At 40.4% G+C, this 14,003-nt stretch overlaps 1 protein-coding gene across 4 annotated transcripts in view; it reads right to left on the reverse strand.

The window, feature by feature from the left end:
• ME2 (malic enzyme 2) overlaps positions 1-14,003 on the reverse strand; it is a 50,325-nt gene that overhangs the window by 20,434 nt on the left and 15,888 nt on the right. For 3 of the 4 annotated variants that reach the window (XM_089497401.1, XM_089497402.1, XM_089497404.1), the window contains exons 2-5: positions 10,492-10,612; positions 5,786-5,919; positions 1,445-1,594; positions 273-348 (exon numbers count right to left, since the gene is read on the reverse strand). In XM_089497401.1, coding sequence (XP_089353527.1) covers positions 273-348; positions 1,445-1,594; positions 5,786-5,919; positions 10,492-10,599 — 468 coding nt within the window. In that variant the 5' untranslated portion in view covers positions 10,600-10,612. Of the gene's footprint in view, positions 1-272; positions 349-1,444; positions 1,595-5,785; positions 5,920-6,713; positions 6,881-10,491; positions 10,613-14,003 lie in introns of those variants that run through there. The other variant, XM_089497403.1, reaches the window with a different exon arrangement.

Consider the following 14,003-nt stretch of genomic DNA (forward strand, 5'->3'; position numbering starts at 1 on the left):
CCAGGGCAGATCAAATTTTACTGTATATGTAGACAAGCCCTAGGTCACCAAAAAGCCTTCAAGCAGTGTGATTGATCTCTCTGCCCAATTTCAGGAGGAGCTTATCTGCTTTAGGCTGGGAAAGGGGTCTTTTCTCCAAAATGGGAAGCTGCCAGCAATTGCTATGAAGGGAACAGGTTGCAAAGCTACCACCAAGTATTTGTCTATTATCTCCCATCTGAAAATATTAAGCTGGCATTAGGGAAAAAACAGAAGAGATATCAAAGCAGTACCTTCACGTTATTTTCTGGCCAGTTGTCCACAACAGATCTAATATGGCCCCTATCTGTTATGGCTATGAACAATCCTCTGTAAGGAAATAAAAATGGAAAAACTCTCACCAGCCATACATGTAAAACGTAGCTTTTCTTTGCAGAAAACGGTTTGCTAAAACGCATCTTCTCTTTTAATAAACCACATGAAGTACAGTTCTTTTTAAAAGACAAAATTAACCTTATGATTTATAAAATACTGCATTATTACAAGCTTATAGAGTCAGGAAAATGAAAAATTAATCCAATGCCTCTTTCATCTGAAATAAAGGTAGAAATAATTCTACACATCAGCAATCAATCCTGGCAAGTATACTTAAGGTCTACATCCAAGGTGCAGCTCAGTTATGAGGAGAAAATGAGCGAAAAAATGGTTGTCCTAACATATTTTTTCTTAGTGAACATGAATGCAAAATGATGCATCATTTTTAAAGAAGAGGCTATTTAGTTATTGCATCATCAACAACAACAACAAACAATTTTTAACCTATAGTGAACAATGCAGAGGTCTAGAAACATAATACTTTACAGGCTCATAATTAATTAAATCTATGGGAAGGAAAAGTTGTTAGTTTGGATGGGTTGAAAACCTCATGCTTGGGCCCATAAACATAGGCATAGCTTCATATAAAAAGCAAAGGAATAGGAATTGATTTCATTTGATGGGAAAGCTCCAAATGGTAGCAGCTGAAGAAAGGGTACAAAGAACTTTATTTAAAATACTTCAATCTCAGTTTAGCAACTCCAAAGGTGGCACAGAGCATGCAATGGAGTGCAAAACAGAAACTGAAGGAGGGTAGATGAAGAAGAAAGTTTAAGGTGTAGAGTACAGTGGAGAGGTTTAGAGAAGACCAGAGGCAAGAAACTGGCAGTGAAAGCCACATTTCAGATGTGAATTTGGACAAAAATAGCCAATTCTTTGGTGGCAAACTTTTGGTTTTTATACATACTACCATCTCTTTCCACAGTGGTTTATCAAGTTATTAAAAAAAGGTAACAAGAAGAAAGAAAAAGATAATTGATTTTCACTTTTAAGGGTGAGGCAACTGTCATTCTAATAAGCTCCAAAGAGAATCATTCAAATAATAATAATAATAATAATAATAATAATAATAATATAAAGCTGTCCTTACTTTGGCCTCCTAAATATATGGCCATACTGGGAACATGCTAGGCCCACCGTTGGGGTATAAACAATCGGCATTAACTGTTCAATATCATCTTGCAATACCCTGTAGAATAACTTCTCATTTCTTTCCTGCATTCCCATGACATAGATGTATCTGTAAATGAAGCAGTGTGGAAAAGATTACATTTCTGGATACACCCTGGCACCAAGAAAATGATATGAAAGTGGAAACAAAATAATGAAAAATGCCTCCTATCTTCCATTTTGGTTGATCATTCTCTTGTGCTGTTGGTATCTTCTCTGGATCAAATAACAGGTTACACTCGACTCAGTACTTAGGCTCCAACATTGCAATTTTCTAATGAAAAGCAGCCTCAGAGGTTGTAATATTCAGAAATGACAGCCAGAAGCTGGTAGATGTAGGTAGCAGGAAGGAGTAGAAAGAGAAAGGAAAGTGGTATGCCACTCTCTTCCACTCATTTTTGGCTCAAAATATAGATACACAAGCCCCTCAAGCTGCTTTACTGATATAGGCACACATGAGGAAAAAAATAAGAACACTGTATGCAGGTATGTGCCTTCAAGTAACCTGTTAACTTATGGGTGACCTGTGGATTTTCTTAGGCCAGGAATACTCAAAGGTTTTTTAGCATTCTCTCAGTTATACACACACACCAGTTTTTTAAAAGTTTCTTTCTTGCTGGGTAGATTTTGACCAGGAAAATTACCGAATAGGAAAAAAGATAAAACAGTTTCTTTCTCCTACTTTTCACCACCACCCAAATTTCTCCATTGGCCCTTACAACTTTTGAGGACTCTTTCAAAAGCTGATAATGTTAGAAGGGGAAACACTACATGTGTGGAATACTGTATATGGTTTTGTTCTCTGTATTTGGCCTTTAGTTAAAGCACCTCAACTGATTTGTGAGAGCACAAGAAAAGCTAAGGTTTTGTTTTGTTCCTGTGCTCCTTCTGGCTATCTCCATCCTATTTGCTAGGTTGAAATCTGGAGAAGAGATGGAAAGGGATTTTTTTATTTAAAGCCTTCTACAGGTTGTAAGTCAGATATGGGAATCGTGTGTTCTAGGAATCACATGCATCCTCCTAAAGGGTGCTTTTATACAGCTCCAAATATCCTGTGGAGCCTGTCTCCAAATCCCTTCTCCCCTGCTCCACCCCACAAAAAACTAAAATGGTCATTTCTGCTTCTGAAAGCTTCCAGAGTGAGACTCATTTAAAGTAAGGCATAAAGCCATTCTCCTTGTCCATATTGTTTTGCCCTTCAGAACTGGGCTTCTCATCATTTCTGGCATAGTCTATGGTAAAGGCCTCCAGATCACTTTCCAGCTTCAATCGATCTTGGATGAAATGGATTTTCTAGACCCATTTCAAACCGGCTTCTGGGCGGGCTATGGAGTTGAGACTGCCATGGTCGCCTTAGTCGATGATCTCCGTCTGGGCATGGACAGGGGAAGCATGTCCCTGTTAGTGCTTTTGGATATCTCAGCGGCTTTCGATACCATTGACCATGGTATCCTTCTGGAACGCCTGAGGGAGTTGGGTATCGGGGGCACTGCGCTCCAGTGGTTCCGCTCCTACCTCTCGGGTAGATTCCAGACGGTGCAGCTGGGGGACGTCTGCTCCGATAAGAGGGAACTGACATCTGGTGTCCCTCAAGGAGCCATTCTGTCTCCCATGCTATTTAACATTTACATGAAACCGTTGGGAGAGATCATCCAGAGATACGGGGCGCGGTGTTATCAGTACGCTGATGACACCCAAATTTGTTTCTCTGTGTCTCTGACTGATGTAGTGACTAGGGATGGCGTCTCTCCTCTAAATGCCTGCTTCGAGTCGGTAATGGGCTGGATGAGGGAAAACAAACTCAGTTTGAATCCAGAAAAAACGGAAGTACTGGGGATAGATTCCCCGGGTCCGGGCGGTGAGATTTGCCATCCTGTCCTGAACGGGGTCACGCTCCCCTTGAAGGACTCGGTTCGCAGCTTGGGAGTGCTCCTGGACTCGTCACTCCAGCTAACAGGTGGATGCGACGGTCAGGAGCGCTTGTTATCAGCTTCGGCTGATACGCCAGCTGCGCCCCTACCTGGACCGGAGGGACCTTGAAACTGTAGTACATGCTCTGGTAACCTCTCGATTGGATTTCTGCAACGTGCTCTACATGGGGCAACCCTTGTACCAAACCCGGAAACTACAGTTAGTGCAAAATATGGCAGCGAGACTGGTTGCTGGGTGTTCCAGGTCAGATCATATAACACCAATCCTGAAAGATCTTCATTGGCTGCCTATGCGCTTCCGGGCTCAATACAAGGTGTTGGTTATGACCTATAAAGCCCTAAATGGCTTGGGCCCAGGGTACTTGGAGGACCGCCTCTCCCCATATAATCCGCCCCGCTCACTCAGGTCAGCAGGGAAGAATCTGCTAGAGGTCCCAACTGCACATTATGCAAGGCCCTCGCAACGGGCCTTTTCCATCTCGGCCCCAAGATTATGGAATAATCTTCCAGATGAGCTCCGCTCCACCACATCTTTAGATACTTTTAAGAAGAACCTTAAGACCTTCTTCTTTTCTCAAGCCTTCCCCCCATGAGATGTTACTTCATGTTTCACCCCCTCGGTTTGACGATCTTGTGATGTTTATGGATTTCCCCACTCAGCTGAACCTGTTGCTTTTATTGTTATTGTGACTGTTTTTAGATACTGTTTTAATTGTTTTTATCTTGATTTTTTTTACTTAAACTTGTACGCCGCTTTGATCAAAAAATGGAAAAGCGGGATATAAATAAACTGTTTATTATTATTATTATTACTAAACTCAAATGCAGTTCTTGCCATTTACACAAGAACTGTTAGAAGTGGCTAATTCCAGTCCAGATTAAAAGGTGTTCTTAGAACATCTTTGTATCAAGACACAATTATCTTCATGTCAGTGTGCATCCTTTGGTCTACTCAGAGGCACAGCTTGATATACTATATATTGGCATCCAGATTTCTCACTGTTTTGCTTTTTCATGTACCTGACGTTTCATGCCCAGGGGGTAGTCGGCAGTTGTGGTTTCTCTGCAAAAACATTTTCTCCTTCCTTAAATATCCAACTGAATAAGCTGCATTTGTTAACAAATCACAACAAATGGTTTGTCAAGCTATTATTATTGATTTCGGTTATGGAGCAAAGCCTTTTAAGACAGAATGTGCATTCCAGTTGATACAAGTTTTGCATTCTGCACAGCAGCAAACAAATTGGAGATGTTTTAAAATTTTGCACTGAACTATTCGTTATGAGACAAGCGTAGTGTGGTCATTTAAAAAAACAGTGTTGTATCAGGCTGTACAATTCTTCTTAGGTGGGAAGAAACAAATATGATTCTATATAGTCAAAGTATGTATGGTGATATGGTTCTTGATAATTGTTATTCTCTTATGCAGAGAATTTGCTTCACGTACAGGTTATCTATATATATATAGAGAGAGACAAAGTGGGCCCTCCACATTCACTGGGGTTAAGTTATGCAAGACCCCCATGAAAGTGGGAAAACTGCAAATAAAAAGAAACATTTTTTTAACTTGAAAGAACATTTATCTAGGAATCTCTAGGCCCTCTAGCGCAATTCCATGGTTAACAACTGCTAGAAGCTGACCACAGAATTGTGATGCAGTACCTACTAATGCCTAGAGAAGTGTTCTCTCTAGGAATCTCTAGGTCCTCCAGTGCAACATCTCACAAAAGTTGACCACAGAGTTGTGCTGGAGGACCTAGAGATTCCTAGAGAGAACATATTGATCAAAACCGCAAATAATCAGATCCGCAAAAGTCAAAGCCACAAATGTGGAGGGCTGACTGTATATCTGTTATCTAGATACAGAGTATTTATTAATATTCAAGACAGTAATTATCCTAATATTTGAGGAAAAAAAGGATCAAGTGACAATGAGTTACAGACAGGCCAAACAGAAAATTTGAGCAAGGTATACTTAGGAGATGCTTCAAGGGCACCCACATTTTGCCACACATACATTCACCATTGCGGAGCATTCTCTTACTAAGATCAGTTTCAAAATATGCTGGCCAGGGATTCTGGCAGGTGGTAGCCATACTCCAAAAAATACATTTATCATATTCTGGTGAAATAAATTGACTGTTCCTACATAAAATTAATTGCAAACTGACATTCCCCCCAGCCCCAGTAGATTTAGGACCTTCTGTGTTGATCTTGTGAAAACCCCAACATTTGCTCAAATCACAAATAGAATAGTATTTTATCCAAATCTCAAGAATGAACTTTAAAAATAAAATAAATGGTGTGCATGTCATCCAATGCACTCTTACTTTTCCAAAGGGTCTGTCATTTTTGCCACATTGTTATGGAAACGTAAGGCTTGGATGTCTTGCGTCTCTATTTTTGGAGGTAGAAGTCCTTGGAGTCCAAGTATTTGTCGTTCTTTTAATGAAAAAGCCATGCCCTAGAGACAAGAAAGGAAGACCAAAGACTATATGTTAAACCATGGAGTGTTAGTACTGAGTTTCAGGAAAGCAATGGGTACAAGTGGGGACCCCACCTCCTCATCTCTGAAGATGTTAATTTTACTTGATTTGTGACCTGGGTACAATATATACCACTTCCCAACATGTTCTGGGAATTGCAGTTTCAAAAATGTTGCCAAGGTTATTACTCTTTCTTCCTGCTTCTTTCACTGTTTGTTAGCTCAGATCAGCAGCCAAACAGGTAGCAATGCCAAAAAGGAATAGAAGAATCAAAAAATTTGCAGGGATTAGCAACAGCAAACACCACTGGATCACTATCCTCAGCAAGTGCACCAATGATACACACACACACACACACCAATACCTGCAATGTATTGGTGAATTTTTGCAATGAATTGGTGAATAAAGTGATTTTTTTTTGTCGTTCGGCTAACCAAATGTACTCTTCATATTTTAAAGAGAAATGGCTTTGTCAAAAATCACAATGGCTACAGAAATGGGATGGACAGATTCTGGAATGAATGTATATGAAACACAGAATGGAAAAAGGTAGCTTGTTTGGACTACAACTCCAAGAATCCTTCCCAGACAGCACCATTCAGTGGCCACATTAGTTGGGGGATTCCAGAAACTGTACTCCTACAACCTCATTTTCTCAAGCTCTAACTGAAAACTTAGGTAGTGTTTGCCATTCACTGTTTTCATAATTGTTGTGTGCGTTTAAGTCGTTTCAGACTTATGGTGATCCTAAGGCAACCCTATCATGGGTTACCTTGGTGAGTTTCTTCAGAGGGGGTTTGCCACTGCCATCCTCTGAACCTGAGAGTGTGTGAGTCGCCCAAGGTCAGCCAGTAGGTTTCCATGGCTGAACTGGGCTTTGAACCCTGGTCTCCAGAGTCCCAGTCCAACCCTCAGACCACTACTCCACACCATAATTACCTGGAAAATAAATTACAAATATTTATTCTGCTGCATTGTTAGTTGGGATGGGAAATAACAATTATATTTATTAATTGATTATGAATATTTTTAATTAACAAAGCAAATAAATACTGCAATCCTAGAAGAACACAACAACTGTTCTGTAAGTAAGTAAGTAAGTAAGTAAGTAAGTAAAAGTTTATTTATATACCGCCTTTATAAGACCAAGGCGGTTTCCAACATACATACAACAATACAGCAATATAAAAACATCAAAACATAGCATTAAAAACCTTTTACAATAAAACAATAAGCACCACAATTCGTGCCAGCTTGACATGCTGACGAAGGGGGCGAGGAGAGAATACTTTAGGGGTCAGGGAGTCAGGGGTAAGCTTGCTCGAACAAGAATGTTTTTGGTTCTGCTGAATCAGACCAAAGGTTTAGCCTGTCTAGTAATCTGTTCATCACTGTGGCCAAACAGATGTATATGGAATCTCACAAGCAGTACACAAAGACAACTGCACCCTCCAAGCCCCCCTCATAAGTCTTTTTGAATGTAAATGTTCTAAGGAAAATGAAAACATGACCCTGTTCTATTTATCAACCATCAACTAATTAATCCAGCCAACCATGCCCAATGCTTCTCATAAAAGCTTGGCTGTTTTTTTTTTTGTTTTTTTTTTAAAATAAGATTGGATCTCAGTGAGCCAAACATCTTTTTAATACCCTTCATTTCCTGAGCTGCAATCTGCTATGAAGGAGGGGGTCCATCACACAGAACAAAGCTTTAGCTTTTGTGAACCATTCTGTGCTTCTAAAAGAAAGGGGATCTATGCCACTAATCTCAAACCTTATCTGCAATGCTTTCTTTAGAGTCAAAGATGTTCTGAGGGCTCCTCTTCTTTGAAGGCATAACTCCCAAGATGGACACTTTAGGACTTAGCAGGATGTCTAGCTTTAAAATGTGATAAACATGTGAATATTAGTATTGAAAAGGCTACACATTTGCAAAGAGACACTGTTGGCTTTTATATCACCTTTCTTGCCACAGTCTCATATCAATCAAGCTGCTCTGCCACATCTATCTGACCGGACTTTCACTTAGCATTCTTAATCCTCTTACCATTCAGTTTCAATAAAACAAATGCCAAGTTGAACAATAAACCCAGCAGTGACCTCGGTGCCAGTGTCTTATCATTCCTTATTGTTCCAGTCAGCAGAATCTTCTGGGGTGGGGAGAAATCAGTCTGTCAAAGTTCTATCTGGAGGTGGAAAAGATTCCACCTCACCATTAAGAGGAACTTCCTCACAGTAAGGGCTGTTCGACAGTGGAACACACTTCCTCAGAGGATGGTGGAGTCTCCCTCCTTGAAAGTTTTTAAACAGAGGCTGGATGGCCATCTGTCGGGTATGCTTTGATTGAGAGTTCCTGCATGACAGGGGGTTGGACTGGATGGCCCGAGTCTACGATTCTATAATTCTATCTTGCTCTACCCTCCACAGGGTATAAATTCTCTGTTCAGATACTAGTTTTACTGGAAATTTGGAGAGAGGACAGTAGATCACATGACTTTTCCAAAAACAAATAGAACTGGAAAACGTTCAGGAAAGTTGTAAATGACTGAAATAATTTTATCTGATTTGGCACTTTTGGGTATATGATTTTTTTTAAATTCAGTGTTACAGTCACATTTTATATGGGAATTATTTTTATTGGAATATTTGTAATAATGTGAAGAGAGTAGCATATACATCCCTTATGTTTTTTTTAAAAAAATGACTGTACCTGAGAGACCACTAATTTTTTGGGAGATGTACCTTAACCTTAGCAATAGTAAGTACGTTTCTATACCGCTTATCAGTGCACTTAAGCACTCCCTAAGCGATTTACAAAGTGTAAGATAATTGCCCCCAACAATCTGGGTACTCATTTTAGCGACCTCAGAAGGATGCAAGCCTGAGTCGAGCTTGAGCTCTTTTGCTGGTATTGAACTCACAACCTTATGGTTTGTGAGTGAGTGGCTGCAGTACAGGCATTTAACCAATGCGCCACCAAGGCTCTTAAACCTTCAGCTCAACTCCCTCCCTCCCTCATACAAAAGCTCATACAAAAATAAAAACTTGTTAGTCTTAAAGGTGCTGCCACAGTTCTTTTTTCCCTTCTCTTTATGCTGCAAGAGACTAACACAGCTACCTCTCTGTAAACATAACTCTGGCAGTTTTCTTGGAAACAAGACCTGTAACGGGCATCTGTGTCCAAAAGCCAGGCTCTCCCATTATCTCATTCTTGTCACAGTCTATCCATTACCTTTACCTATCCTAGGCGCAAATTGCAGTTGACTACAAATTAGACAACAGACCAAAACTATGTGGCAATGTTATTGGGGAAAGTGGGAAGTCTCTTTTAAGAGTTAATACTTCATTCATTCTTCCTGTTGCAAGAAATTTATGTACTCTGAAGTTTCTCCAAGGCTTCAGTTGTAACTGGCAGCTTTTCATTCCTTTGCTATTCATTCCCTTTCTCTGTGGTTTCTTCTTTCTCAGCCAACTGCCTCAGATGCATTCTTCCCATTTTTGTCTGGATTCCCCTGTTCCCCAACTTTCTTGTGCCCTGGGAACCTTCTCTCAGTCCTCAGCCTGCTAAAATGGAAGGTTTTATCCCAAGCAAACTGACAGCAATCCTTCAAGGAAGCTGGATTTTAAACCACTATGTTACCTGTTTAACTAAATCTTCCATGGAACCACAACAGCTCAAGCAACCAGTGGCTTCACCAACACAAGTAAAATATACTAACCACTATTATACTCACTATTAAGGTGGTATAGTATACCACCCAAGAGCCAATGGGGTGTAGTGGTTTATGTGTTGCAATATGACTCTGGAGACCAAGGTTTGAATCCCAGCTTGGCCATGAAAACTGGGACACCTCAGGGAAATCACACTGTCTCAGCCTCAGAGGAAGGCAATGGCAAACTCCCTCTAAAGAAACTTGCCAAGAAAACCCTGTGAAAGGGTTGCCATAAGTTGGAAATGACTTGAAGGCACGCAACAAGAACAACAATATACTACCCATAATTATACTCACTATTAAGGGAATGGGATTTGTTCCATTTCTCCAAGTTCCCACATTTTCAGTAAGGCTAATAAACGTATCCAAAGTTAACTGAGACGCGTTACAGACCGCCTGAAAGCGGCGGTCTGCCGCCGCCGCCATTAGCAGCACCGAGGAGCCCCAGCGGCCAAACCACGAGGCTCCCCGGCGCCGCAAAAAAGAAGCGCCAAAATGGCGCTTCTTGTTGTGGCATGCTAATGATGCCGCAAGGCGCCAATGGCGCACTTGTGGCGTCATTAATGCTGTGCGATGTGCGGATGCTAAGCATCCGCTGTGTCAAGATGGCGGCGCCCGTGTAGAACGGGCGCCACCATTTTGTACGTCCCCAGGATGTACTAGGGTTAGGGGCGTGCAGAATGGGCCTGAGATCCCTCTGGCTTTGCTCTCCTTTCTCACTTGACCTTTTCTGGCATTCATTAAAAAAAACCTTCTGTGGAGGTTTCAGGCTGCATTAAGGTTCATAACACTGTTACGAATTCAAAATTTGGCATGCTATAAGTCTGTGCAACTAACCTTATTTGTTCTGGGATTCAGCAACAAGACCTTGCCTTTTTCTTTTGTGTGCACACTACGGCATGCCAAGATGCACGGTGCAGCAGCTATTTTTAACCGGGAGAACATTTTGTGTAGTTGCCTAGAAAGAGAAAAGGAAAAGATTTTATTACATACTATTCAAAGGACAATCTTGTTTCATGTTGGCAACATAATGGGATCCAATTATATTCATACTGACCTGCAAGGTTTTATAATACCGGCTAAATAATAATAATAATAATAATAATAATAATAATAATAATGTTTATTTATATACCGCTTTTCCAAATTAGATCAAAGCGGTGTACAACAGGAAGTACAATACAAAGTCAAAATAAAACATAACAGGCCTCTCTCCCCCTCAAGATGGTGGTCGGAAGGAGGGCTTTTTCTTCTTTCAGGCAGGCAGTTAGAGCTAGCCTGCCTCTCTCCCCCCAAGATGGTGGCTGAAGTTATAATAATAATCCACAGCCTTAAAAGCACACCTATACCTACAAAATTCCTCAGAGGAATATAAATGACCCAACAGAAGACGAAAGAGTTGGCATTAGTGCTGTTCTTTACACTGAATGGTGATCTGGTTGAATATATGGGATCTCTGATATTTAATTAGCTCATAAAACTTCACAGTAACTGATGGAAAGAAAGCTAACAGGTACAAAAGACACAACAGGATTCCACAAATGTCATCACTGGATCAGTAGTGAAGACCACAGATTTCATTCTAGCATTTGTTTTGATTTTCCTTAATAGAATACTGACACCATCTGAGTGAAGTAATGCATGCTTTCCTCACAATGGTGCCAGACTGCCTCAGGACCAGCACTATGGGTTCAACGAACAACATATGGATTACCCCAAAGGTTTACCCAGCCCACAGCTTAGAAATGTGTGTTGTTGTTGTTGTTGTTGTTGTTGTTGTGTGGTGGGAGTTGCACTAAAACTCTCAGATCCTCCAGCCAGTAAGGCCACCTATTAGCAAAGCTCCCCAGCAAAACCTTGCTCTCCCCCACATGATGCGCTGGTGATAGAACAGCAGCCCAGCATAACAAAGGAATAGTACTAACAGGGTGTTATTTCCTTGCAAATAACCCACTATTAGGAACCAGCATGGTGTAGTGGTTTGAGTGTTAGACTATGACTCTAGAGACCAGGGTTCAAATACCAGCTCAGCTATGGAAACCCACTGGGTGCCCTTGGGCATGTCATACTCTCTCAGCATCAGAAGATGGCAAAAGCAAACCCCTTTTGAAGAAACCTACCAAGAAAGCTCCATGACAGGTTCGCTTTAAAGTTGTCACAAGTCAGAAACAACTTGCAGGCACACAACCACAACAACAATCTTGCTGCCAGAACATCCACTTTATCACAATGGTTAAGCATAATGAAGCAAAAAGAAACTTGATGAAATAATCACATGTTCTCCAGTGTTTAGCCCCTGCTCCCATTCCCTTTATGTTAGACTACTCATCTCTTTAATACAAGACCTGTATAATCTCTCCTCTATAAAGCAACATATACAGAGATTGCTGCTGTACATGTAGAAAAACGTGTTTTATATGGAGCGAGAGACCCATACTTAAATTATAAAGAGTGTGATTTATTTTAAAAAATAGGTGTATATCAAATAATCATAGAATTGTAATCTTGGAAGCAACTCCAAGAGTCATCAAGACCAACCTCCTTCCAAGTTCACAAAATCCACAGCTAAAGTATCCCCAATATTTATTTATTTTATTTATAGTATTTATACCCCGCTCTTCAGCCAAAAGGCTATCAGAGTGGCTTACATTGTTTTAAGTTAGACATTTCCCTGCCCTCATGTGAGGGCTCAAAAGCTGCAAAAACAACGAGGAGGGAGGGGATATGTGATACCACAATCACATTTTGCCCACCTCTGTATTACATATCCAGGCTAGTCAAATGGTATCTCAGGATGATAATCTCACCATCCTGCCAATGCAATTTTAACTCGCCTTCAGTGACAGCAATTAGCATTATCTCATAGTACATTACAGGGTTCCAGGAAAAACCCAGAAGAGAAATGCACATATATGCAAGCCAAAATAATGTAAACCTGAACTAAGGAAAGCAGCTGGTGTTAAGTCAGCTTTTGAATAGTTCAATATTCTACATCTCAAGTTACTAATTAACTCTATGAACAATCAATGTTCTAGATGTGGTATTATGTTAATAATGAACTTACAAGATGGAACATATCATATCCTAGCCCATGTTACGTAAGGTAAAGGCACTGCCATGTATTATATATTGTGTATTTATTAGATCAGTTGCCAGTGATTTAAAGATCTCTCAAGCTACTTTGGAATGTTTTGACAAGAATGTGGGAATCCACTCTGGCTGGCGTTTTGTTTTTTTGTTTCTTAATTTTTAGTCCTTGTTGTGTTCAGCTCACTTGGCTGCCCACATGAATATCATCATTATGCTTTCTCAATAACAAATTTGACTTGCACTTGCAAACGTCTGCCCTGCAATCAGTTTTAAATCAAACCAAAAAACAGAAAATAGTTTTAGTCTCAATCACTAGTTCAGAGTGGCTTGCCGCCAAGTTTATTCATTCACTGCTTGGCAACACAAGCAACGGAAACTGTGTTGGTATTAGAAACACAAGTGGCTTTGCGTAGGGAGATTCTGGGGAAAACAAGGTGGCAGTAGACAAAATCTAGCAAGCCTGCTAAAATTAATTAGTCCAGAGGGGAAATTAACAAGCAATAAACAGTACAGGACTGATAGCCAAAAATGGTATTAAATCCGTTTTATAAAAGAGATGCCATCTGTAGATAAACAACAGAACACATTCTAGGTTTAATTTTTTTTAATGATTTATTGCCAGATGAAGGGGTTGTTATTTTTATTCAGTTTTCACAGGGCAGTCCATCACTATCTTAAAAGTTATACTGAAAGCCTTCAATAAACGATTGATCAACATGCGACAATTCAGATCCTCTGAGGCTGCATCCACACAACAGAAATAATCCAGTTAGACACTGTTTTAACTGCCAGGGTTTCAATGCTATGGGATCCTGGGAATTATAGTTTTGTGAGACATTCAGCCTTTTCTGTTGGAGAGCTCTGGTCCCACAACAAACTACAGTTCCCAGAATCTTGTAGCACTGAGCCTTAGCATTTAAAATGGGGTCAAATGGCATTATTTCTGGAGTGTGTATACAGCCTGAAGGATGATTTCCCAGATACAGGATGCAAATCTGTTTCACAGAGAGTCCACAGCTGCTTTGGAATAAGATTGGGAAAAGGGAACATTTCCCCACCAGCTAGGGAACCTTTCCTTAACTTCATACCCTCCAGTATTATTCCCATCATCACCAGTCAGAGTCAGAGGAAAGCTTAGTACAAATAATGCTGATCCTTAGCTTCCAAACTGATAGCAATTAACATATTCCACTTTGCATTACTGCTGAGACGCTGACATCAATTAGAGAAGATTAAACATCTTTACAGATATTTAGCCA

Source organism: Sceloporus occidentalis, unplaced genomic scaffold (genome assembly GCF_023333645.1).
Source record: "Sceloporus occidentalis isolate IW3139 unplaced genomic scaffold, rSceOcc1.0.p SCAF_1, whole genome shotgun sequence".
NCBI lineage: Eukaryota > Metazoa > Chordata > Lepidosauria > Squamata > Phrynosomatidae > Sceloporus > Sceloporus occidentalis.